At 38.4% G+C, this 26,985-nt stretch overlaps 1 protein-coding gene across 1 annotated transcript; it reads left to right on the top strand.

Moving 5' to 3' along the window:
• Positions 1–2,244: 2,244 nt before the first annotated feature.
• On the top strand, positions 2,245–22,966 carry LOC114363942 (WW domain-binding protein 11-like). Its single transcript, XM_028319870.1, has 4 exons — positions 2,245–2,260; positions 16,014–16,468; positions 16,515–16,631; positions 21,234–22,966. Exons 1-4 carry the CDS (start codon positions 2,245–2,247, stop codon positions 22,317–22,319), a joined length of 1,674 nt encoding a protein of 557 aa, XP_028175671.1. The 3' UTR covers positions 22,320–22,966.
• The last annotated feature ends 4,019 nt before the right edge of the window (positions 22,967–26,985 follow it).

Here is a 26,985-nt window from a genome sequence, read left to right as displayed (position 1 = left end):
GTCTCAGTACCTTCGAGTTTAGTTACCCATACGCCATTACAGGTAGTGGTTACATCGATGAGGGCAGTTTTAATAAGATAATTCGATTCAAAGTTCAACAGCGGTCTGTGGGACCGCACGTCGCAGACTACGTAACATTTTTGCACCATACTAAAACTTTCGTTTTTGTTTTAGACGACTGATTTTTAAAAAAAATGATGGATCCTGGGCCATCACAACCTAGAGAAAGACATTTCCTAATATTAGACATAATATTATGTAAAATATGGTAGTCTGTAAAAAAAATACCGTGGAACGGGTGGTAAAGCAAACAGTGACATGATTCTTGGCTCTGACATGCCAAATCAGCCTGATGTGATTGCACCAGCTGCAAAAAAGATGTACATTTTAGTCCACCTAAATTGAAAACGAAATTATCTTACAGGTTTTACCTATTCATACCGAAAATGCTTGGCATGCGGTAAAAAAATATGTTCAGATTGTGCCTAATGTTTATCCTACGTCAAATTTTTTTGTGCATGTAATGTACGTGTCATTTATTTTTATTTTATTCATTATGTTCATTATATTTACGAAGGAGTATAGTTTTTCTTAATTTGATTAAAATTAACAAGTTTTAAAGGTATTATTGAGCTCTAGTGTAATTTCAATGAAATTAAGGGTCAAAAAAGTTTTAGCCATATTTAAATAAATAATATACATTAATTCCCCACAAATTATATGTATGTTTATTTGTAATACTATAATGTTCTCAAAAAATATAAAACCAATATACTTTTATACAAAAAATGATTATTTTTGAGTAAACAGTATAGCGGTCCCACAGACCGCACGTCGCAGACGACGTGACAAAAAAATCACGTCGTCGGTTAAAGGTTAAGTAACTTAAATTGATTTAAAAATAAGTATCCAGCTAGAAGTTTTGAATGAATGTCTGTTTTGGGTGAATAAACATCTGTGTTGAAGTTTAGTGAATATGTTTTTTTAAGTAAAGTAATAATTTTGCTCGCGCCAACTCAAGAAGGAATTAGTGGAATTAACTTATTAAGTAAGTACAGCCATAATGTTTTATAATCTGTGGTCTCTGGTTTCTTACCCCCTTACATATAAAAAGTTACACAGTTGTTGAACACTGTTTTAAAATGATATTTCCATACTAAACGTCACTTTAAAACACTGTTCAATGAGCGTGTAAGTTTTATTAGCAAGGGGGTTAGAAAACGTGAATATTTAGTTTTCATTATTAAATTAAATTAATTTAATTTCCTTAAATGTAACCTTTCTTAACTAGGTGTGTGCAATGTGAATGTGAAGCGATAGAAGTAGGTTGGCATTTTTTAAAGTTAAGTAAACCTTGTCTAGATAACGAAGTGGGATCCGCTAATTCTTATCATGTTTAAAATTTACATTTTCCTAGCAAAATAAGTTTCGTGACATAATTTACTAATTTCAAGGCCTAAGAAATTAAGAGTTTCATAGTTATAAGTGCTTTTAGGCATGGTCAGGAGTAAAAATCGCGAAAAACTAATTCCGTCATTTCCCAAGTGGACCTTGAAATTCCTGTCCATCAATCAAAATTCGTGATCGAACATTTAGCCTGCAAATTGGCATAATTGAACCGAAAAAAATGGTGTCATTCGCCGTTTGGACGAATTCAATTTTAGGCCCCCATCAGTGAAGGTCGTAAAGTTAGGTTATTAAGCTGCGTAATATCAAATCAATTAAGTGTAAAGATTTTAAATAAAGTCTCATAAATATTCATAATTTTCCAAATTATAACACCATAGTTATAATTTGGAATCAATATAGGTAATTTAAAATCTCAACTATACGTGACCATACACAGATGCATTTGTAACAAATTTTTGATCATAAAGGTCCACAACAAAATAAATCTTCATTATCTTTTGATTATATTCCAGGCGATGTACTTACCTACTTACCTATGAACTTCGTCAAACCCAAATCAAACAATCTCATAGACGTTAGGCGTATTTATCTTCAAAGTGAAACAATTAGCTAATGACTTTAAATTAAGGTAAAAGGTACCTACATACGTCACCAAAATATTAGCAAAATTGATGCAACAACCAGTAACTTTTCTAATGCGGGCTCCAGTTTTGGACCCTGTGTTCTAATGAACGCCATTTTTCCTCCTTTTCATTTTGTTCCGTAAATTGTGGTCATTAGTTCGCGAACCAGCGCCTTAATTTTTCAAATATCCTTGGTTTGTTTTAAAACAAAATGGCTAAAGCCGGAAGTTAGTAGATGGGATTTTAGAACTTTGACACATTAACTTCTGGACCTTTTTTTAAATCGTCTATAGTTCCTGCCACTCACGAAGGCGAGTGAACTTTACTTGTGTGTGTACGTGTACATGCACATAACGATAGTGTAATGTCAATGTCTATCAAAACTTTTGAAAAACGAACAGTAGTGAGCCACCACACATGTAAGCTCACTCGGCTTCGTAAATTGCAACAAGCATACATATTTGAACATGTTCAAAACTTCAAAAAAATACTTTAAGGCTTCTTCGTTTTGATGGAAATACATTGTAGGCTTCAAATAACTCGATAAAACTGACTGAAAATATGAAAAAGATGAAAAATGAGTCAGATTCACTCGATCAAGCTACTAATGACGTGTTATGAAGGCAGGTACGTTAGGGTTAGTTCACACAATAGAATAGGTTGACCACAGATAACAAATAAATTGAAACCCTTGAAAAGGAGGCTGACAATAGTGACTGAGTTTCTTGCGCTGCTTCTTCTCAGCACTGGCCCATTTATTGTCCCGAAGCAGTGGTAGGGTTAATATTGGGACGTGTAAAAGTGCTTTTTAAAAGCCTATTTGTAAAAATAAATGAGTTTTATGAGTTCTTTGTTTGATGGACGATTCGCATTTATGAAACTTATATCGCGTCTGAGCTAGAGATGGGTTTCCACCCGGGTAAAAACCCACATGAGGGTAAAAACCCAATAAAAACCCGTTTCATTCCACCCGTGGGTGTTTACACCGGGTGAAAACAAATAATTTTATAATTATTTCAATTGGTATCTTTTCTTTATTTTTATTGAATTTTTCTCATTTAAGTTTATTGATTAATAAGTAATAAGTCAAATTTAACACTAATATGCATTTATATCGTGGCCAAATCGTAAAATTGATCACGTTATGATGTTGTGACCAATTATTTTATAAAATTGTGTTATTTCAAGAATCGTTGAACCGATTTAAAAGAAATTTAGTAGGAACACAATAATTTGTGATCATGGCAAGGACATGGAGGGGGGGATGCCAAAGATGCCAAACTATCTCTTTGATGACATTACGGTATAACGTTACAAATAACAACACCAACTACAAAGTACTTCTGCTTGAAAACTTGAAATCGACCGCCCTTCCGCCACTGTAACGCATTGTAACGTTTTTCAAGACCTCCTCTCCCCCCAGATTGCTTTACGTAACACTAGAACGCCCCCTTAGCAACAAATACCACTTCTCACTTTAAAAAAACGCTATTTTTGTTTTCACCCACCAGAATGGGTGATAATGGGTAAAAACCGGGTTTTTACCCAAATCACCCAGTTTTAACCCAATCGGGTGAAATGGGTTTTTACCCACTACCCATCTCTAGTCTGAGCACCTTTGTATAGGTTGGTTTGTATAGGCACTTATGTACTAGTGTGCATAAAGGCAGTTAGGCATTTAATCTACCTAATGCCAGAAGTAGTTTGACAAAAATAATTTTATTACATTTAAGCGAGCAGGATTCTTTTGTAGATACATTTTAGAATTTAAGTTACTACCTACCTAAATACACACCTTTAGTACCACCCTATAGGAAAAAGGTTTTTAAATGTTCCCTGGACAAATTCAATCCAATTTATTTACTTAATAATAGACCACGCAATTTGGTAATTCTGGAGAAAACGGGACATAACGACGACCCACCGGTGACCAGTTTTAAGTACGAAAGGTCTTGTACACTAATATTATAAAGAGGAACGATTTGATTGTCAGTTTGTATTGAACAGGCTCCAAAATTACTGGACCCATTGAAAAAATATTTCACCTTCAGAATCCTACATAATTTCTAACAAACATAGGTGGTACGAAGTTCGCCGAGTCGGTCAATCCAGTTATAAATCGCAAGTGTGCGCCACCATCGCGTGCCATCCCATTGTCAATTAATATACCACCAAATAGAGAGGCGATTGTATTGGCTCCTTGTAGGGCTGCCTAACGGCCAATTACGCTGGCCTCGCAGCCCGCCCGAAATTATCCAAGCGAACTACTCCTTGGCACGACACTTTGACACTTATTAAAAAGACAATTAAATGATATTTTTTTATGAGCTGCCAGAACGCGAATCCCATGTCGATTTGCGACTTTGTACGGAGCACATCAAGCTAAACTCAGTGGCGTCTTTTTTCGTTGTATTACAAGCTATTTTGTAACAAAAATGTAGGTATAGTCTGATATACTGTCGACTGTACTTGAGAATTGAAACTCAATTTGATGCTTTGACGTTACACGTGCGTGCCTAGGGTTGGATTTTTCAATCGTTAAATAATAACTTTTAAACTAAGTAAACAACTCATGCTTATACAACTTTCTATCCAACAAACTTATTCTGGCAATAGTCTAAAATAAAAGTTTGCAAACATCGCGGCGTTGCTCGGTTGAAATCAAAATTACATATTTACAATTTAGTTGCTTGTATAATGTAAAACTGAAGGCTTCATAAAATTGCTAATATTAAATTAAATAACAAGAAATCGTATCGATATTCTGCAGACCTTTACAAACGTCAAACCATGTAACAAAGTTTTAATTACGTATTTTCCCTTGTGGGAAAAGTTTGATAAAACGACAAAAGAAAAGGAACAATAAACTTCACACGTGCCATTGGCAGAATTACGTTTCCCAATACCCAAGTCTTTGCCATAAAGGAGAAAAAAAAAAGTTAATAAGTTTTTTATCTGTACCAAAACCTCTAAATACGACTAAATGAAATTCTTCGCCAGACCGGGTACCTACTTGCTTACATTAAACGGAGTTAAATGAACCTACTAACTTGTTGCTACAAAACTTTTCTTACAGTAAAAATAATCAGGTGTTTATTTTCCTTGCTTGGGTAGCAAGGAAAATAATAAATTTTACCAATTTACATTCAAAATTACTTGTTTTTCTTCCATGAATGATAGTAACTTTCAAGGATACGTATTTGCGTAGCCGTTTTGTAGAAGAGCGAGTGTTTGTTATTCTTGTTCCTCTCTTGCAACAAATACACCCTTAATTCTTGATGCCGCAGAAATTGTATATTGTCGTGATTTTTATTCCTGTGAGATTATGAAGGCGGACGTGTTCATAAAAAGAAATGACTTCTATTATATTATGAGAAGGCGTTAGGAATATAAAGCAAACAGCTTTCTTTACAATTCAAGAAAACTAACTCCATCACCGCGTAACGTACGCCTAGAGAAATTGCGATTTATTCATTATGCTTTTGTTAACATAAAAAATCAACATAAACGTGTGGTAAATTGAAAAAAAAACCTGTTACTTACAAAAGTCCTCGGCCGACAAGAGTCCTTTGCTCTATCTTTTAGATTTCAATTTTCTCAACAGTCAACAGGATGGACATAGTTTTCTCATTCTTTCAATGTGTAAAAGTTCTCTTTGAGAGCCTAAGTAATTACTTACTGAAATTAAATGAGTTTACAGATTTTCTTTATGTAGAAATTGACAATGGATTCAAATTAAAGTCTAACTTAAGTGATCTGTTACATTATGTATTTAATCATTGAGGGCAATGACACACATCTTTTCATCGTCACGAATGATTCACCTCATTGAAATTAATTCGATTCAATATCCCTGTTTGGACATTCTAAAAATAAATTAGTTTATTTATAAACTCTGGCTTTCCTGTTAGAATTATTTATAAATCGATATTTTAATGACCCTTTTCCGGGTGTCTCTCATTTTAAGCCAACTGATTGTTGTCAATATAAAAACATACGGGTCGAATTGAGAACCTCCTCCTTTTTTGAAGTCGGTTGAAAATAGGTCTATGACTTTTCAAAATTTTATGCTTTATGAAAAGTAATTTGGATAATCTTGAGCCCATAAATAACTATTTATACTAGCTTCAAACTACTTTCACCAAGGAAAATTTTGTAAGGAAATCACAGAATTCAAATCAAATTGACGATTGATGAACTGCATGGTGATTCCCCTTTTGGTAATCAAGCTTACAGTTACTGCCTCGCGGTATCCTCATTTGGTACGAGGAAAGCAACCAGTCGTGTAACCGTCAAAGAAGAATAACCTCTATTGTTACGAACTCTCGCAATTTGGACAGCGAATGTTCTATGAACAGTCGCGATCACGTTACGTAATAAGGCCATGATTCGCGCCTGCGGATACAACTGATCCAGAGATATGTAGCGAGCCCAATTCGAGTCAGTTGAACGCTCGCCACGCGCAGAGCCTGTCTGCTCCCACCCTAATAATGTTCGACAAACAAAACGCAAACGCGCGAATTTCGAATTCGGAATAACTTTGCATTCGTTTGTTTTTGTTTTTTTATTGCAGTGGTCACGGTTTGGATTTTAATTTTTTAGTCAGTATAACTAGTGGAACATGTGGTCGTTTTAGTGATTTGCCTGTGTTTGTGTAGTTAAAAAAGTTTTTTTGTTTGAAAACTATTGAAGCAAGTTCATACCAAGGCAGCAACAAAAAGGTAAGTTTACAAAAACTTTTTTAAGAACTTTGGATTGTTTAAGTTTGGTTTGTACTCGTAATTATAGTAAGTAAGTGTACAGTCTTAATAATCGTTGTGGTAAGTAATGGTTTATAATATTTTTTTATTTAGGAGAATAAAAAATAAAAATCTTTACCTATTGTAATATTAGGTAGGTTAATTAAATAAGACAAAGTCTAATGTTAGGCTATTTTTTATTTATGTTTTCTACCAGCAGGCTCACATAAAAGTTTACGAAGTTAGCCTATATTACTTAACTACTTAATTGTAGACAATAATTCTAGATATTATTATAAGATATTTAACCAGCAATTTATAAATGCAAAAATATTTTGCCTTTACAATTTTCGAACTTCTTTTTAACTGTCAGATTTTGTGTGGTGTGGAAAATGAAATATCTTCCTATCTACTGATATGATAAACATAGCAATATTAATATCCAGCTAAACTTTCAGTGACCCTCAACTCCAGGCACAAACATAAGCCAGTGCCCACTTACTCCGATAGTTACCGGCCCTAAGTCCCCAAAGTATTTTCCAAAGCTCTTCGAGCAACTGCCGTATGTAATACATACAGTTTTTAATTAATTGATAGATTAATATGTAACAAAGAGTATCTAGGGGAGACTGGGGCTGGTCTTAACAAATTTTAATTTGAGCGTAATATTTTCTAAACTGCTTTAGCAAGAAACATGGTTTTTTGGTACGTGATGTCAAATTTAATGAGCTTTACGTAAAGTACAACAAAATGTATATAATAATTACCATATCTGAGAAAAATCGAGTTTTGCCAAACAAGTCACTTGTTAGATCTTACCCCCGGTTTGGGGTTGGTTTTAACATCGCTGGGGAAAGTTTTAACAGCGGGGGTAAGAAATAATTTATAGTTCGGAANAAATAAATTGACTCACTCAATCAGCATTACTCAAATCAAAGAACAAAAAATATTTTTTGATCATCAAATGATCATTGAAATTCGGCTCCTTGCCGTTTAAACACGTGTAATAAACTTAAAACTTTTTAAATCTATCTTTATCAAATAAAATAACAAAAAAAATACTCCTCTAATAAATCAACATACAACTTTGGTTATAAAAGACAGTCTTACTCAATGTTCGGGGCAAATATTAACGCGTTAGAACCTACCCCGTGCATTTTGTTAAAACCAACCCCACGACCTCATTTTGCACAAAATTATTGTTTTTCTTTTACCGGTTATATTTTCGATTAAAACTTTGAAATTAATGAAAAATACAATAAATTCGGATTTATGCAATACCAAAGCCAATTTTCTACGATACATATTTAAAGAGTAATTCAAAAAATTAAACACGTAAAAAAGTTCATTTTCCTGTGAAATTGGAGGCGTCGGACGCAACCTGCTCCCGTGACGCTTGGCCGGCAACTGACAGGTCGAGACACGTTCGCGCTTATTCGTAGGCACAAAGTGCGTTGGAATTAGCGTTGTAAGTCGAATAGGTTCTATGTAATTACGCTGTTAGTATTTACCCCTGTTAAAACCAACCCCAGTCTCCTATTTAACCGCCTCTGGTCTGGTCTAGTATCGGACCTCCTGCTTTAGACTCTGAGGACCCGGTTCGATTCCCAGTAGGGCAGATTTTTCAGTTTGGCTTGGTTGGTAGCTCTTGTTCCAAGTCCAACTTTCTAGCTATGACCATTTACCTAAGTCTGTCGCCCATAACAACAATGTTAACAGCTGTTGTTTTCCGGCAGTTGGAGGTAAGATACACAGATCCTCTGTGGTTGAGGATTCCGGGTGACATCTTCGATCACTTTTCATCTGGTGAGATGAAGGTCAAGAGCTTCCTCGTTATGGATAAAAAAATCCGGGATACTAACAATCCAATACTAAATTATTTCCTTAATATTAATATCCAGCAGAACTTTAGTAGGTAACCCTCAACTTCAGGCACATAATGCTACTTCGATAGTTATCGAATAAGATCCCTTAAGCGTTCCCCAAAGCTCTCTGAGCGAGAGCCGTATACAATAAGATTCGTGACGGACCCAAGTACAGTCCACAACAACTTTTTGGTTGCGAATTAGTAGGTACTTTAACACTAAAGGGTGTTAGCACGCTGTACAAGGCCATAGCTTGAGGCAATAGTACAAGAATAACTTCTTTAATACGTGTATGTGAATGGATTATTACTTTAAACTCTTGAACATCAAGTTAATTTCCCATGAAATAAAGATCATTTTGTGATTTTAATTATTTACAAAAATGGTATGATAATTATGATGGCTAATTTTCGGAAATCTTTGATACAGTATTATTTCTTTAAAAAAATAAAGGAATGTTTTCTTTCAGTAATTTTTTTTTCTTTCTATCTACAGTATTAAGAGCACTTTCCCTTCATGTGGTGGCATTACAAAATTCCACCCTGTATAATATGCTGTACTCGTCTATTCATCACCGGTTATGACGTTGATGACGTTTATACAGCCACAGATTAAGGTCTGGTTTTATACAGATTAAAAACACTGCCACGTCTCATAAGCGATGCTATAATCTTCTGCGCCAAAGGAATCGCATGAGGTGCTTATGGCAAATTTAATCGCAATGGTGATCAATGTAGCCATGATCACATAGAGTTAAACCATCCAATTAAAGTCTTGTTCCTGTATAACAAATTGAAAAGGCTTTATTTTAGGTATACATACGTTAATACAATCTTTTTGAAGGCTCGACCGAACTTAATAGTTTAGGACATTCTACAACGGTTCAAATTCTGTTGGAGGCAGATAAGTACACCTATAATTTTTAATGATTCCTGTAGTATTATTATTACTTAGAATCAATTAGTTACAAGCTTTGTTTATTTTTTGGGAATTTATTATCATGTAATTGGATCGATCGAGGATTAGAATAAAATTAGAAGCTATATTAACGCTGCATTTTTGTTATGATCATGTATGCTTTGCAAAATCTGTCAGTAATCAATTAATTAAGGCATCATAAAATATACGGGCAGCACAGGACCGGTCGTTATAGAAATCCTTGGGGGAGGCCTTTAAAATACAGCAGTGAACCTCATTTGGCTGAAAAGAACGAACGAAAATAAATACTAAACACTTTCTTTAATTAAATAAAAAACCACGTTTGGTTAAAGCAAATATTGATTTTTGATTGTCCATTTTTGCGGGAAGAGCTGAGTTGCATTAAAACGGGCACAGTCCGACTAAAGCCGGTGGGTGGTGGGCGGTGGGGTGATGATTAAATTATGCGAAATTCCCCACTTTTGCAGTTTAAAACTCTGGCTGATGTTAATTNTAATTTTTCATCTTCTACACCATCGTGTAGGATATCGTTGGATGACTTGGGGGTTTCAAAGACTATTTTTCGATTTAGGGATCCGCTTGCAAACTATTAAAGTTTAAAGTGCCAATTTTTGATCGAGCAGGGCGTCCCCCCCTCTAAAAACTAGACTGTTAGCTTGAAAAATCTGGAAAAATTCATAACAATACTGTTTTTTATGAACTTTCAAGAAAACTATAACGGTTAGGTTAGGTCAGTTGGTTTAAGAGTAATAGTCATTTATCTCATGTATTATAAAATTTCATATCTTATAGAAATTCCTTAGAAGAAAATATTAAAAGCGACTTTAGATGAAGGAATTGCTTGCTTCTGAAATATATTTTGTTAACGACGGACAACTACGGAACCCTACACTGCGCGTGGCACGACACGCACTTGGCCAATTTTTTTACTAAGATTTAAACCCAGTTTTCTGACAAACTCTATTTCTTGCGGAAAAAAATACGTGATATTTCCTGAGACCCCCCCTCTCCCCCACGTGAGATTTAGTGAGGTTTTTGTTGACCCCCCCCCCCCCCCTAAAAGTCTCACGTAATTTATGGACGCCCCCTAGCGGGGAGCACGGCAACATATGTCATAAACAATGTTTCATCACCTATGTTTATGGACTGTTTATAAACTGTTTATAGAGATGATTAAACATTATGAAACATTGTTTATGAGCAGTTTATAAACAGTGTTTATCAACAAATGTTGCCTAATGAATACATGGCTTAATACCAACATGAAGCGACGTAGGTATCTAGTTTTCAGTTGTGGACTAAATAATATCAGTCTTCCAAATTGAAAGTAGCAGGGTCTTATCGCATCGTGTTATTTCGTGTGTTGAAACGTGAGCAAGTTAAATTTACCCGCCACTGGTCCTAATGCGCTTGAATGGCAGTTTTAAAACATCAGCAAACTACCTCTATGTATAAGTATTCTTTCTTATTTTTAAAGTTTTTTTTACATTATTTAGCAGCCACCAAAAACTAAAGTAGTATTAACAAGATGAAATTCCAGTGAACATAAATAAAAGATTGTGATCTGTATAAACGTGTTTGTACAATATTCTATAACCACATCAAAAGGGAATGTTAGGTTTACTCTAGGTGTAGTTTTTATTTACATTCGAGGCAGATTTTGATTCGCGTTCTATTTGTATGATAAGATTAAAGTAATACAATTTCGTCGTTTGTTCATTATAAAATTAACTTTAATTTCGGCAGATTGTAAAGTTCAATTTGTAATGTTAAGTAACGTAACCAGTGCCTGTAACCAAAACCTAATGCAAAACGTGAGGCCTTACCTACTTCAATGCTGATTGTAGTCACTTGACCGAATAGAAACTGTCAGTATTAAATCATTGGCGCCTATCAAAATCTGCCTTAATGTCTTTTTATATACATTATATATATCATACATAATATAAGCATTTAAATACCATAAGTATAAGTTTTATTTGTAGTGATATACAGCATTTAATTGAAGAGTTAACCTTATAATGTGAACCATTATAGAACGCCAGTGAATGTAAGATAATTCTACGAATGCTACAGTGAAACAGTATTGTGCATTTCTATATTGTGAATAATTTTAGGGTAATTTTTAATTTTAATGTAATGTATTATTGAATAGTTTGTGTGTGTACACTTAGTACAATATGTGATTTAGTGTACAATTATGTACTTACAATTATTTTAGGGTAACTGTAGACTCGTATATAAAGTAAATATGCTACATCACGAAAAATTAAATGAATATCACAATTTAGAATGTACCATGTGCGTCGCTATGAATTGGATTAGTTGTTTTATAGAAATTTTTCATTGTAGAATTGATATTTTATACATAAATCTATTCTTATAACTTATAAATGCAATATACATCATATTTATATTATATAGTCTGAGTATTCGATAAATTAATATTATATCACATGCCTTTAGATCAAAGATATTTTTTCGGCATTGAGAAACGATTTGATTATACCGCAACGGGGTTCGTTCATGAGGCACGGATTTTACCGCGGATGTAGCGGGCAAGCGGATTGTATAAGCTACCATCCACATTACAAGAATTAAATGATCCTCAATCCGGACACCCAAAACTTTTGAACGTAAAGTGGTCCACTAGAAGAAAAAAAAAATGACACGTAATATGGTCTAAGCGCTGAAATATTATGACAAGCTATAGCTGTTCTCTATTCTGCGATTCGTAAGCGAATTAAAAAAGTCTCGTCATGTATGAAGATATATTCTGCTTGACGAAATTATTCGTTTAAGCTGGTCACAATAAACCTGTTTTAATGTTTATGGCCAAACACCATTGATGCCTTGATTTTCCTCGTGTATCCAACACGATCAACATAGTCCAAAGCAATAATTATAAACTAAATAATAAATGTTTAAATATACTCATAATATTAGATATAATATTTTTAGAACCGATTCATAGGGGCGCACACAAACTTAGTCCAAGCGCGCTTCGCTGCTCGGTGCGCACGCGCTTGCTCTGCGACGAGCTACGTTATTATGAGCCTGCTAATGTAAGGAGTGTTAAAATGTGAGATATTACCTGAGCATAAAAATAATTGAGCTAGCAAACTTAGTAGTAAACGTCGCCCGCGTGTAGTTGTACGGTGACGCTGTTGTGCATTCACGATAGCCTTATATTTATATACTCAGGTATTTTTATACTATTTCGCGTAGTAACATAAAATAGCATATTCCTGTTTAACACGTTTAGCACAATAACAGTTTACGCATGTTCTGTATGTATAGATAGCTTACTGTAGCTCATAGGGATAGTCGAGGCGGTGTAAAGTGTTTCTTGGGTTTCGCCAATTTGTTACATTGAGTCCTGTTTTATTAGACAATGTCGAATGTGTTTTGTCTGCTCAAATAAACAAATGTTTCTTTGAGTGGCAAAATAATTCTTCAAAGAAGAGCACTAATAAATAAGGACTGTTGTTGTTGATTGTTACGATGACGATTGTAGTTCGCGATGAACTATTGAATTTGTATGGACCGCCTGAAATGTTGACTCGATTTCGAGCCCTGAACTGACGTTACACTGCCTGCGAAACCTTGACAACATTTTATAAACGTCTCGATTGCAATAAGTAGATAATTTTAATGTCTCATATCACTTGAACTTTAGATCTCGATGTTAATGTTAGCGACACACCAAGTGTATTATTATAGCCACATGCATTTTATAGCTAATAAGGGTGTCGCGGTAGCATTTCAACGTACTTAAAGCAAAATAGTGTTTTGATCTTATTTTCAGGTGGGAATATGCGAATAGTGTGTAGATTGCGACATGATATTCGTATAAACCACTGCCATAGAGTCAATCAATGAAAGTTATGGTCACAAATTTTAAATTAAATTTAAAGACTAACTTTTAGAATTACATTTAAATCAAAATGAGTTTTTCTAAATTAATAAATAAGTCTGTTGATAATGCTTACGCTACCGCAATAAATAGGTGTAATACCTCCTTACTTTGAATGTTCTGACGCGACAACCTCGGTTTCCCGAACAGTGATACTAATATAAGAGATAAAAAAAATTGTTGTACTCCCGTTAAACAAACATTAAACCAGAGGAGAGTGGGGACAGCTACATCGATCGGCTAGCGACGAGGGTGCGCGTACACAAAGTATACTCGCTACGAATCTGCTCCGCTAATAGGGATGTTTCCTGGGTCAAAAAGCAAGAGTTTTAATTAGTCCGTCAGTTAACTTATCAAAAAATACTCTACACGTATTTTTCACTTTTTCAAACTAATGAAAATTTAAAGAGAAAGCGCGCCAAAGTTCATAAGAGGAGGCCCGTGACGTCAATGCGTGCATAAAAGTGCCGCACGTTGTGACGTCGTGTGGAACTTCAACGCACCATAACTATGTCATTATTTGTTAGATTGACAAATAAAAATATACGTGTCCAATATTTATTGATATTAAACATTACGGACTAAAAAAATTTTTTTAGGAAACTAGCCTATTCAACCGCCACGACGGTCTAGCACTGCCAATAGTATCTTATCGGACCCACAGGCGCGTCGGCTTTCCGAAAGTTAACGTTTCGAATAGCGATTCAAGTAACGAATATGCTTTGTCTATAGGGCATATTAAAACCAATCCCCGATAATTAGTTAGAGAAGTATACATATAATGTTTGTTATAGTCTGATAAATGACCCGCTAATATCTAAACATAGATATGCAACATTATTACATTGTTTATTGTAGGCTCTGCATTGAGGCAATATATTATAATCATATCAGCTACTAGTTTATATTCTTAATATACTAGTTGATAGTTTTTAAATAGTGTTTTAACTTCTCTAACTAAGGGCGTTTGGTTCGTGTAGTACGATCACGTATTTCGAGCGCGCCTATGTACTAGTGTCAATGGTCGGGCAATCACGAAGACAGCTGCTTAATCATAATCATAGATACAAAAATTGGTGCCTATTTTATACTGCGAACTATATATTATACTTTTTTATCAATCGATTAACGCGTAAGTGAAATACACTTGTACATAGGCGTTTGAAATAACAATGTTACACTTAGAAGTATTATTTTTTACTTTCTATGTCTAAGAAGTATTATATTTTTATAAAGTTACATTTACAACGACGCTTTCATGTTTATTCTCGCGATCTCTTATAATTTTGGACTGATTTTTATTGTAACATCTAGTAAGAGCTAATGGTTGGATGGTGGCCGCCGGCCGGGTGTAAATATTTGTATATACCGCGCGTGCGTAGGATAGAGTCGATTATTAAGACTGCTTTTTTGTATTTAATTGTCTTTTACCCTTCAGTGCCATTAATGTAATGCATTGATTGCGTTTATTTTTATATTATCTAATAAACATAAAGGTCAGTAGGAGAATCGATGCAAAGCGACATGAAGTTGTTACCAGATACAAACTCGATGTAGTATAAGTGTCAGATTACTCGCAAACCATTGCGACGTACCGTCGTTGTCCGTCTTCTTCATCCGTGAAGTGCTTCACTCGAATGAGACAGGTTGACGGAACCCAAACCTACGCTCTTTGGGACGTATTTTTGAAGCAATCGAATTTTGATTCACACACGGTACCGCACAAATTGTATGCGAATCGGAATTCGAATGTTTCAAAAAACGTATATTGATCACGTAATTGATAACGTTTTGAATAAATGCTTGCATAGATACTAGCGCCACCACGGTAGCGTGGCTACGGGACGGTCGTCTTTCGAGAAAAAGACGTTATCGCGTCTTAACATTATTTTGAATTGTTTTGAGATCGTTGTAGTTATGCTAGAACTGGTTATATAATTTGAAGAATAGGCGGTGTGTCCGTGCAAAATTGATGAATAATAATATTATGCAGGTACTTAAGCAATTATATTCGACAGATTAATTCGCGAATTTGTGCGTAGCACTAAATAATTGTTCTATACCAAAATAGATAATAAATCATTTGGTTATTTTGTACTTTGCTATTTTTATTTACTACCCTTTAAATCCTGAATAATCTTCGTTATTATGAGTAGCGTACACATATCCTGCAGGATACACTACACTTGAACAAAACTTACTATACACATAATATTTTAAGTTATTATAATGCTTACTTAGTGGATAAAGTTCCCAAGTTTATAACTTAAACCCCTTATTAATAAAAAGTTGCACCCTAGTTGTCCACGCTTCAAAGTGAAATTTCCATACTAAACGTCACTTTAAAAGTGTTCAACTGGGGTGTGCTTTTTATTAATAAGGTGGAAAGTTTTTAACGTATTATACGCGACTGCTCTGCGCTGAGTGGTAGTAAAAAGTGTCGAGTGAAGCTGATGTCCAAGATTTTAAGGTAAGATATTAAAAAGTATCGACTAAACGTGGTGAATGAAATGATTTGCAGACGCGGAGAGCGCGAACGCAGCATTGGCGGCGGCGGGGCTGCGGCTGCGGCGCGCGCGGCTGTTCAAGCGCCAGGGCCGCGTGCCCGAGGAGCGCGCGCGCCGCCAGGCGTCCGAGCCCGCGCCCGCGCCGCAAGCCGCGCCCCCCGCGCTCGTCAAGCACGACTCCTACCCGCAGTATCCCAAGGTAATGATGACGATGACCCGGCTTAGCCTCAGGCGCGCGGTTCAAGCGCCAGGGCCGCGTGCCCGAGGAGCGCCCGCGCCGCAAGCCGCGCCCCCCGCGCTCGTCAAGCACGACTCCTACCCGCAGTATCCCAAGGTAACGATGACGATGACCCGGCTTAGCCTCAGGCGCGCGGTTCAAGCGCCAGGGCCGCGTGCCCGAGGAGCGCGCGCGCCGCAAGCCGCGCCCCCCGCGCTCGTCAAGCACGACTCCTACCCGCAGTATCCCAAGGTAACGATGACGATGACCCGGCTTAGCCTCAGGCGCGCGGTTCAAGCGCCAGGGCCGCGTGCCCGAGGAGCGCGCGCGCCGCCAGGCGTCCGAGCCCGCGCCCGCGCCGCAAGCCGCGCCCCCCGCGCTCGTCAAGCACGACTCCTACCCGCAGTATCCCAAGGTAATGATGATGATGATCCGGCTTAGCCTTAGAATGTCCAATTTGCAAAATGTCAAGTGGTAGCAAAATGTCCAAGTCGCAATACGTCAAAGTCGCAAAATGTCCAAGTCACAAAACGTATAAGTCGCAAAATGTCCAAGTTGCGAAATGTTCAAGTCTCAACTATTCAAAGTTTCTTAAGAAATTATGAAATGAAAACTCGTTATTAGAAACTTTGAACTTTTAAGGCTGAGTTGCAACACCTAACTTTGACCGTAACTATAACGATAACCGGTCTATTTTGTATGGAGTTTGACGGACTTTTGACGTTTGTCAAAGTTAAAGTAAGACGGTGCAACCCAGCCTTAGACTTATAATAATAATAATAAATCTTTATTTCATTACCAGAAGTTTGCTTATAATTAATAGTGATCGATGCCTCCTTTTAAGCTTAAAGAAGCCTGTGCCAGGAGACTTGGACATTTCGAAACTTGGACATTTCGAGACTTCGACATTTTTCTACCACTTGACATTTTGCATATTGGACATTCTGAGACTAAAGGGATGATGGTTCGGTTGATGATACATCCGACCGATTTCACTCCGACTCTTAGCTGTCTTGGCGGCGCTGGTGTGCTCAAAGATGGCTTACGTAGCCGATCTTCGCGGAAGACCCCCTCGCACATTGAGGGCATCTGAGCACGCCGCCAACATAATTAAGGTAATTAATCGAGACCGTAGCTACCCTCGCACCGTCACCGCTGCCGGGGGACAGGGAGTGAAAAGGAATCGGCTCCGTCCTGTACCTCTAGCATGAACAACTTTCGTCTTCGAATCGTTTGCGTATTCGTCAAAATTCGATACTCAACTTTCGAATTAAACGTGACAATTTCAAAATAAGTTTCGTTCAACCATTTCTCATACTAAGTTCACTCTACGACACGTTCACAAGGGCGCTGTTGTAGTTTTCGTACTAAATTTTTTGATGGCGATTCGAGTACGCAAACGATTCGAACTCGAAAGTTTTCCGTGCTAGCCGTGTTGAAAAGGACGCGACGGGGTATACCCACTAAAACCTCCGCGGCGTTCCGTCATCGCCCGAGTGGGAGTGTCGCGACTATCCGGCCGTAGCCTTTTTGTTTCTACAGGATAAGCTAACCCGCTCCGATCACTAATCATACCCTCAGTTTCTGAAGGTAAGAGATGAAGTCAAATCCACATCTCACGGTACGGTGTCGGTCATCCGAATTGGCAAACGATTGCAGAAACAAATGAGGCGGATACGTTGCGTGAACAAGACGAAAGAAAATTCGCTTTTGGTGTCTTTTATTGAAGCCTGCAAGTCGTCGAGCCAAGCAGGACGTCGTTACCACACGCCTGCGTATCGCGCCCTATAAGCACGGTCGCTGCCCGCTCGATGTAAAGGTAAACCTTTTCTTATCTTTAAATAATGTTTTCCTGTACACTACAAAACTGGTGACTGTATTAAGACTACGAAATGATTAAAATCCAAATGCTATCACAATATTAGTAGGGCGAGGCTGAATTTAAACACAAATTCACAAGCACACACTCACTCACACGTATACACTTGTATTTTATTTATTAATTAATTATTTTGATTTTATTTACTTGTTTTTTGTTGAAACTTTATTTTGAACAGTGGTTCATCCTGACAGGGCCGGACTTACAGTTTAAACGGAGACACTGGTCGTTGAGGGGAGAGCGTATGAATTATAAAACGTTTACGTATAAAAAACGTGCTTATGACTTACTTTTTACGCTTAGGGCTATATTTCACCGGGACACCATGGCGGCGCAACCAGTCATCGGCTACCAACAAAATGTATACAGCTCTATAGAGAGTTACTCACCTGGTGTCCGTTTGGTTGCGCAAAGCTGCATAAATTTTGTTGGTAGCTGCGACTCGTTGCGCCGCCATGGTGTCCCGGTGAAAGATAGCCCTTAGTGTTTTGCGTGTTTCGTCATTTCACCACTGCGCGTACGCACGCATTTTATATTCTGAACAGCTTGTCTGTCTAGTAGGTAGACTTAGAAGACTACTGTGTCTAACCATATCCTCGATCGATTTCGCTCAAAATGTCGAAACCTTAATATTGCATTGCGAATTCCCCCCTCCCCCCATTCTCATCGCGACTGTGTTTTGGCTGTTAGCGCTTGTCATATCTTGAATAATTATAAAATAACACAATAATTTTGATTGAATTGAAGTTATTAATTTCAAAAATATTTTTCTGTCAGGAATTGATTAATTTATAAGGCATTTCATCTTTTCTTTTACGAGATTATAGATTACACGAACTCTTAGTACATAGTGTTGCTTCAAAATTACAACATTTTTATATACTCCAACCCAATTGGCTTAAAACTTAAGGATTTTTTTTCGTAAATTATTGGTATAGACCAAAACTTGAACGTTCTATTGGTCTGCTGCCTGCGGCCTACTCGTATTTATAGCTTTGTATCCACTTGAGCATGCTCAGGCGATTGAGCGCTTCAAGTGAATACAAGGTTTAAGTCTGGCCTCCGTCTAACTTTAAGCTGACGGGGGTGCCAAGTATCCGCAAAAGGAGGCCAGGTTTAGTCTCAAAATGTCCAAATTTGCAAAATGTCAAGTGGTTGCAAAATATCAGTCTCAAAAAGTCCAAGTCGCAAAACGTCCAAGAATGTCCAAGTCTCAAATTGTCCAAGTTGCGAAATGTCCAAGTCTTAGAAGTTCAAAGTTTCTTATAAAGAGTTTTCATTTATTAATTTCTTAACTGAACTTTTGAGACTTGGACATTTCGCAACTTGGACATTTCGCAATTTGGACATTTCGCAACTTGGACATTTCGCAACTTGGACATTTCGCAACTTGGACATTTCGCGACTTGGACATTTCGCAACTTGGACATTTCGCAACTTGGACATTTTGATACCACTTGATATTTTGCAAATTGGACATTCCGAGACTAAAGGAGAGGCCATATCACACAGGCCTAACTCGCGCAAGGAGTGCCACCCGTCTTCGAAAGCAGAGGATTCGAACCGTCTACTATCGCATAGTTGTCTCAGTCTCAAAATATAACAGAAGGTAAACTCCATACTAAGCGCGCTCGAGCCACGCACACATAGACACCGCTCACGTACGCGTTATCAAGACTGTCTTGGACGAATGCGTTCGCTTGAGTGACGCTGCTCATGCGTTTGTGAAATTATTTTGTTTGTGCGAAAATGAGTGAACAACAAAAAAGGGGTATTATAAGTTTATAACATTTGTTAAGTAGAAGGTTGCTTACACTCAACATTAAAAACTAAATTTTCGTTTTTGAAACTAACAGTTGATTCCGGGAGGTAAGTAAGGTATTTATTTGTATTTCAATAGTTCGTTTAACGTTGACAAATTGAAAGCCAACTCAATTATTAGGAATATCGAATTGTTTTAGAGAGGTTTTAGGAATTATTGGATAATAGTGTCAACCACTCAACTACATACTACTTCCTTCTCGTGTATTTGTTTGCAAACTATTACTATAATAACGTTCTAAACATAACTACATAAGTATACGTGGATATCTGTTATTGTCTTTCTTCCATAGTATTAAGAGTTACATTTTTCTATCATAACGAAATAAACACAACACATGACAAGACAACCCTAGCGCGACGGCCGAGCGTGCGAGCGAGAGAGGTATGCAAAGCGAGGTACATACATGAGTTTACCTTCTGTTATATTTTGTGTCTCAGTGCCAGAGATATGGGAGCGGGACGGGAGGGTTTTTTGTGACGTCATATCTAGTGCTATAAAATACAGTAGACGTAAACGAAGAGCTTGAAGTGAAGATAGCCTAGAAGGAAAGATAGCATGGTAAGTGTTACTGTTTTTGTTTCATTTTATTTTTTTATTCTGTGGTGTTTTTATACTATTATGTATTTTCATTCTTAACACTTACACAATCATCATTTGCCACGAGCCATTTCCGAATGAATAGTCAGCAGGTGAGTCTTAAATAGCCTCAGATTGGGAATTTTCGAATAGCTGTCAAAAGTAACTGACGCGGAGGTCAATCAAAGGTAATTTCACATTGTAGATTTAAAGAATTTACTTATCTACATGCATATTATATTGTCTGTGTGGCTAGTCCAAAAACAGCTAGTTTCTGTTTTTTTGCAGCTGTATTTTTTAATTTTATTTTGTCTCAATCTACACACATAATTTATTATATAAGATAGTTTATGATTCTTTAAAAATACTCCCACTTTATAAGGAACAGAAGTGTTCGCCAAATCCTCCGTACTAAATAGCAATTCCATAAAAGATGAATCATATGGAGTGTGTTAGACACTTGCGTTATTTCATTACACATTGTCATTTGCACCGAATGCACTGGGTCATGACGTTTTTGACATCTTATAGTTTTTGAAACATCAATCAAGTAATTTGATAGTTAGAGGGGCTTTGTAGAACTAGTTGGAAGTTCCCAGCGACGTGTTCCCCACAGAGAGCTGCGCATCAAAAAAGGACATTGGCAGAGATGGGAAAAATCTTTCTGTATTTTCATTCTCTCACTTCTATAAATGGCACTTAAAAACATGTATCAATATTTGTTTTTATTGTTCCAGACGGATGCAGGCGAACCAACGGCGACGGACACAAGAGGCGCGCAGGCCGGCGGCGTCAAGCGCGAGCTCGACGACTTCGACGCCGCCGCACAGTTCATGTCGTCACAGTTGCGCGGGCTACCTTTGCCCTTCGCTATTCATTGTCAGAATGTTCTAAATTCGTATGTGGCCAAATTCCGGCTCAATTTATTGAAAATGAAACCCCCAGCGTCCCCTATGAGTGCAGTCCTGGATCAGCCGCACAACGAGGAGGCCGCCCCGGAGCCCTCGACTTCCTCGCAAGCCTCGGTTCCCGGTCCCGACGTCAAGTATTACGAAGTTAGCATTGACATTCCACAGACTGAGAATCAGCCGGAGGCCGAACGGGAAAGTTCCCCCGATTGCGTCATCGTGCCGGCCGAAGCGGCCGAGGAGGACACGAACGCGGAGGGGACGAATGCGGAGGAGTCGAGCGACGACGACTCCGACGACTGCGAGATCATCGAGGTGCCCGCCGAGGAGCCGCAGCAGGTGGACGACTCGTCGCAGGAGGCGCCGCAGGACGAGCCCGACGACTGCCTTATCACGCGAGTCTACTTTTTGTCGCCGCCGCCGCCGCCGCTGCCGCCGCCGCCGCCGCCGGCGCGGCCCGTGCCGTACAACCCGCCTCAGGCGCACTTTTCCGGCTACGTGCCGGCACCGCAGTACTTCGCTCCGCCGTGCGTGCTAAGCGGCGGCTGCCCGCTGCCCCCGCCGGGCTACCACGACTGCTCCTGCTGCCCTTGTTCGTGCTCCGGGCCGCCCATGCCGCCGCCCATGCAACACATGCCGCCGATGTTGCATTGCCCCAGTATGCAGCTAACCATCCATCCGGGAATGGCACCGAATATGCAGCCGGTCATGCCGCCGTCTATGACGCCGACAATGCCGCCGTCTATGACGCCGACAATGCCGCCGTCTATGACGCCGACAATGCCGCCGACTATGCAGCCGGCTATGCCGTCGACTATGCAGCCGGCTATGCCGCCGACTATGCCGCCAATCATACAGCCCAATTACCAAATGGAGGAAGAACCAAATTTGCCAGATGAGTACGTTCAAATATAAGACAGACGTACATATGATTGTGATATTATACACGTATTTACCCAATTTTATATAATATATTAATTAAATCCACAATAGCTGAACGGTGAAGGCCGACTCGATATCTGAGGAACGCGGGTTCGAACCCCGCCGCCGCTCGACTATTGTGGTGAGCCCACTCGTGACACAAGCATATTTAGCTTAGTACGAGGGGCAGACGGAACTATTAGTTATTTGTGAAGTACAAATTACTAATATTCTTTTTATAAATGTCCTATGTATATCTAGTCTATAACTAGACTACCTAGATGTAAGATTTTATCAATGTTTTTTAGAGTTTATTTCGTTTGATTGAATGTGCATATCGGACTGACGAGTTTCACTTAGCACGACACCCGCTTCGAAAGCACAGCTCTGCGATAATGATCAAAGGCAAAGGGTATCTTTGCTCAGTTAGAACGCCTTGTTGTTGATGCGGCGTCCTTTAGCGTGAGTACCACAGTCGCCCGCGACGTCCTTGTAAACTAATACAATTCCACTTCATTTGCTATGCATTTCCTTCATACCTTACGGAATATCATCCGGTATCTATTTAAATATATATAACTCAAAGGTGACTGACTGACTGACTGACATATTGATCTACCAACGCACAGCCCAAACCACTGGACGGATCGGGCTGAAATTTGGCATGTAGGTAGATGTTATGACGTAGGCATCCGCTAAGAAAGGATTTTACGAAACTCCACCCCTAAGGGGGTAAAACGGGATCCACGCGTACGAACGAAGTCGCGGGCGGCCGCTAGTTTTCAATATAATTCTAGTCGAATATTACGAGTATAATCTAACGTGAATGTATTTGTATCCATCATTAATGTAATAGCCGTAGGACATCAATAAAAACGTTGTCCCCCCTGCTGTCTGATGTGGTATCCAAACCCGAATTTATTAATAAATCTAGGTATACCATTGATTGTTAATTTTACTTGAAAAGTAAGTAATTATTGTACCAATTTATTTAGTAGACGTTTTTAAAATTAAATTGTTAGTAGTTATATGTATATTATTTAATATTGTAAAATATCTTTTAAAATGAAAAAAAAAACATATTATTCGTAACTTATTCTTAAAAAAATGTAATTAATTTGTTCAATGTTAACCAATTATTTGATCCTTATTTATATTAATATATTAAGTTGAATATCCCATTAGTGCAATTCCACTGTAGTGTTCAGTGGGCTGAGTGTGGGTTTACTCACTAGTGAGCGAGTTTAAAAAATGTATGAACATCTTAGTTTTTGAACGTTTCCCGCTAGGGGCGCTGTACAATCCGTCATACATTTAATGTCATTTTTTGACGCGCTCACTGGTTAGCGCGTTTGATGTAAACACACTAGGCCCACTGGTTTTTATGACATATTTACATATAAGATAATGTATCTTTTAAAATAAGGTTATAATTATAAGATGCTGTGCTCAGTATACACATGTATTTATAAAATAAATGCATTCATTAAATAAATTATTGTAGCTTTTCACTTTTCTGCAATGTGCAATTAGATTTCTGTCTGTACGAAGGTATTATCCTCTTTCGGAGTCATATACAGAGTAATGTATCGACCCCTTTGCTTTTGGACCACTATTAACGACACACCCTGTATACGGTGGATCAGCATCAAACGTAATGTAGGACACTCCGCAGACTGTCAGGCGGTGGAGTGATCCGGCTATTAAACAATATGAACTTGAACATGTATGGAAGTGCGCACACTACATTGATTTGGTAAAACTAAGTGTGTAGACAAAAACATTGATCTATTATTTATTTAGGTATGCATTTACTAAGAACTATAAACTGCTACAGCCAAACACCGATTTGCAAGTAATTACATTACAAAATTATTGTGAGGTTTATAAGACCCCATGGAACACAAAAGATAGAAAACAATACTAGTCGGTGGACTCATGACCTAGTGAGGGTTGATGGAAGCACACACACACACACTCATACTTGTTACACGCTCTCACTAACACACACACATCTGACTTTATTTATGAACAAAGAATATAATATTGTATAGCATTTGGTAAAATAATCTAGGTGGTGCCAGTTTCCACTCCATCCCAAGGACCCTGAAAAGTAAGTCTTTATTTTTCTATTTGGAAAATGTTATTTATAGTGAGAACAAACCTAATGACTGTAAAATGATACAGTACTGATTACTGTTACTGCTGTGGTTGATATTAACTTTGTTTCATTGTAAAGCCCGGTCTGTGAGCACGTAGAATTTTGTCCAATGACCCCAAGCTACCCATCCTTATCGCTCGCGCGTAATTATGTTGCTGTCGCGCTCGCACACTCACTGCGGGCGCCCGTCGCACAGTCGCGACAGCAATATAATTACGCGCGAGCGAGACAAAATTCTACGTGACAGACTATAGGCAAGTATTAATGTAAGCAGTACTTAGTAGGCTGTGCGAAATGTAATTAGTCCCTAATAGTAGTGTTACTTGATTAATACGTTGTGAGTGAAACGACTTTCAATAGTCGATTCAAACTTAGCGCTGTGCGATCTGATTTTGGCGTTTTGCTCAAAGAATCGTTATTTATTTGTTCTGCGAATTGATTCTTCTGTTTAATATATCAGTCTCAATATTTTTCTTTGAAAATCGCAAGGTTAACATATAAAATGTTAATACAGTAAGCTGCTCCGCAAGACAAGTTATAAAACGTGACATTTTTAATTTCGAGAACTGTCACGTTTTGTAACTTGTCTAGGGAGCTGAACTTGTGGCTGTGCTGTTGGCTGTCTTAGAAAAAAAAACAATAGTTAGGACTTAGCAGGTATAAAGGAAGAAAACTAGATTTTTAAACTCCAGCATAAATGTTGTGATCTATTCTTGAATGTGACGAGTTTGAAGATTCATGCATGAATATTATGTGAATCGAGCGCGATGGTCCTCTCAAGCTGGGTACTCATCTAGCCGTGTAGCATGTAATGTATCAGATACTGTATCAAGTGAGTACAGAGGCACGAGCCCGCTGCTCGCGCGCGGTTCGCAGGGAGATCGCAGCGACCCGCTGACTGGCGGTATCACTGCGAGCACAAAGGCGGCTATTGTCACGATTACGGGAGCTCGCAGCTAGATACCTACGCGATGACCGTCGACGAACCGTACTCACTTGAAGGTTGGATACGTTACATGCTAAGTTACGTGCTACAAGCCAGGTGAGTACCCTGCTTCAGTACCTCTAGCATGAACAACTTTCGTCTTCGAATCGTTTGCGTATTCGACAAAATTCGATACTCAAACTTCGAATTAAACGATAATGTGACAATTCTGATGCTCAAAATAGGTTTCGTGCAACCATTTCTCATACTAAGTTCACTTTACGACAAGTTCACAAGGACGCTGTTGTAATTTTCGCACTAAATCTTTTGATGGCGATTCGAATACGCAAACGATTCGAACTCGAAAGTTTTTCGTGCTAGCCGTACTGTACGCCTGTCTCAGTCGCACCCTCGCGTTCCAGAACCGGCGCTCGCGGACGCAGGACCACGAGGTGGGCTCGCTGCTCATCCGCGCCGTCACTCTGGTGGAGCGGCCCGAGGCGCCGGCGCAGGCGCGCGCGTCCCACACGCCCGCCGTGCGCGCCGGCCCGCCGCTCAGCTGCAACTTCTGCTGGAACACCGTGGACGAGTGCGGCCGCATCCTGCGCCGCAAGACCCAGTACCACTGTCCCGAGTGCCGCACCAACCTCTGCATCGTGCCCTGCTTCCACGAGTACCACGACGGGCCCGAGGCAGACGCCCCGAGCGCCAGGTGAACGCCCCGCTCGACCCTCGCGGACTCACAGCTACCAATCCGACGCGAGAGCTTGGCATTCTCAGCCATCTCAACTGACGTCAACACAAAAATATTGCTTAAACCATCTCCGTAAATTAACGGGAAATTAAGTCAAAGGCAAATCTAACAATTTCCATGTCTTGTTTTGGAATGTTTTCATATTCATTCGGATGATGATTTGACATCAGGAAACTTACAATTTCTATGTTAGAGGGAATGATAAACATTTTAAAATTATCAAATAACCAACTTTTTTGGACTAATTTTAGTAGCTTTTCTAGGTGTTATTGAATAACTCGATTGAGTATTATGAAGTATTTCAATTTCCAGTACATTGTATGTACTATACTTTTTCATATTGCGCGCGTGTCGTGTATATTAAGGAGTATGCCTTTAAGATTTGTCTCTTGCTATGATTGAGGACCTAATCCCGCGATGGAGCATTGATATTGATATACCTACAAATTGAATTTGATATGTTTTTACACGTGTTATAATGTACTGTCTGAGGATGCAGGCCAACTCATTCGTCCAATTTGGATATTTAAAATGTTTTTGATGTAATTAATGCTCGAACAGTTAATTGCGGGTGGGTCCCAGCTTAAAGCTAATTGTAAATAGTAGCCTGAATTAGGAGTAATTTGACGTTTTTGAAACGTGTGTTAGCTCGTAAGTAAAATGAGAGTTTTGAAGCGCACTAAACTGAAAAGCCATAACATTGAGATATATTTAAAATTTGATAACACGTTATCGAAGGATCTTGTGAGTGTGCAATTTATGAAAATAGGTATTTACAAATACAGAATATATTTTTTTCTTATAAATGAAAATAGAACAT

The sequence above is a fragment of the Ostrinia furnacalis genome, unplaced genomic scaffold, assembly GCF_004193835.3.
Source record: "Ostrinia furnacalis isolate ACB-3 unplaced genomic scaffold, ASM419383v2 OfSCF0404, whole genome shotgun sequence".
Lineage (NCBI taxonomy): Eukaryota > Metazoa > Arthropoda > Insecta > Lepidoptera > Crambidae > Ostrinia > Ostrinia furnacalis.
Note: the sequence above shows the minus strand (reverse complement) of the source record. Positions and strands in the feature narration are given on the sequence as shown.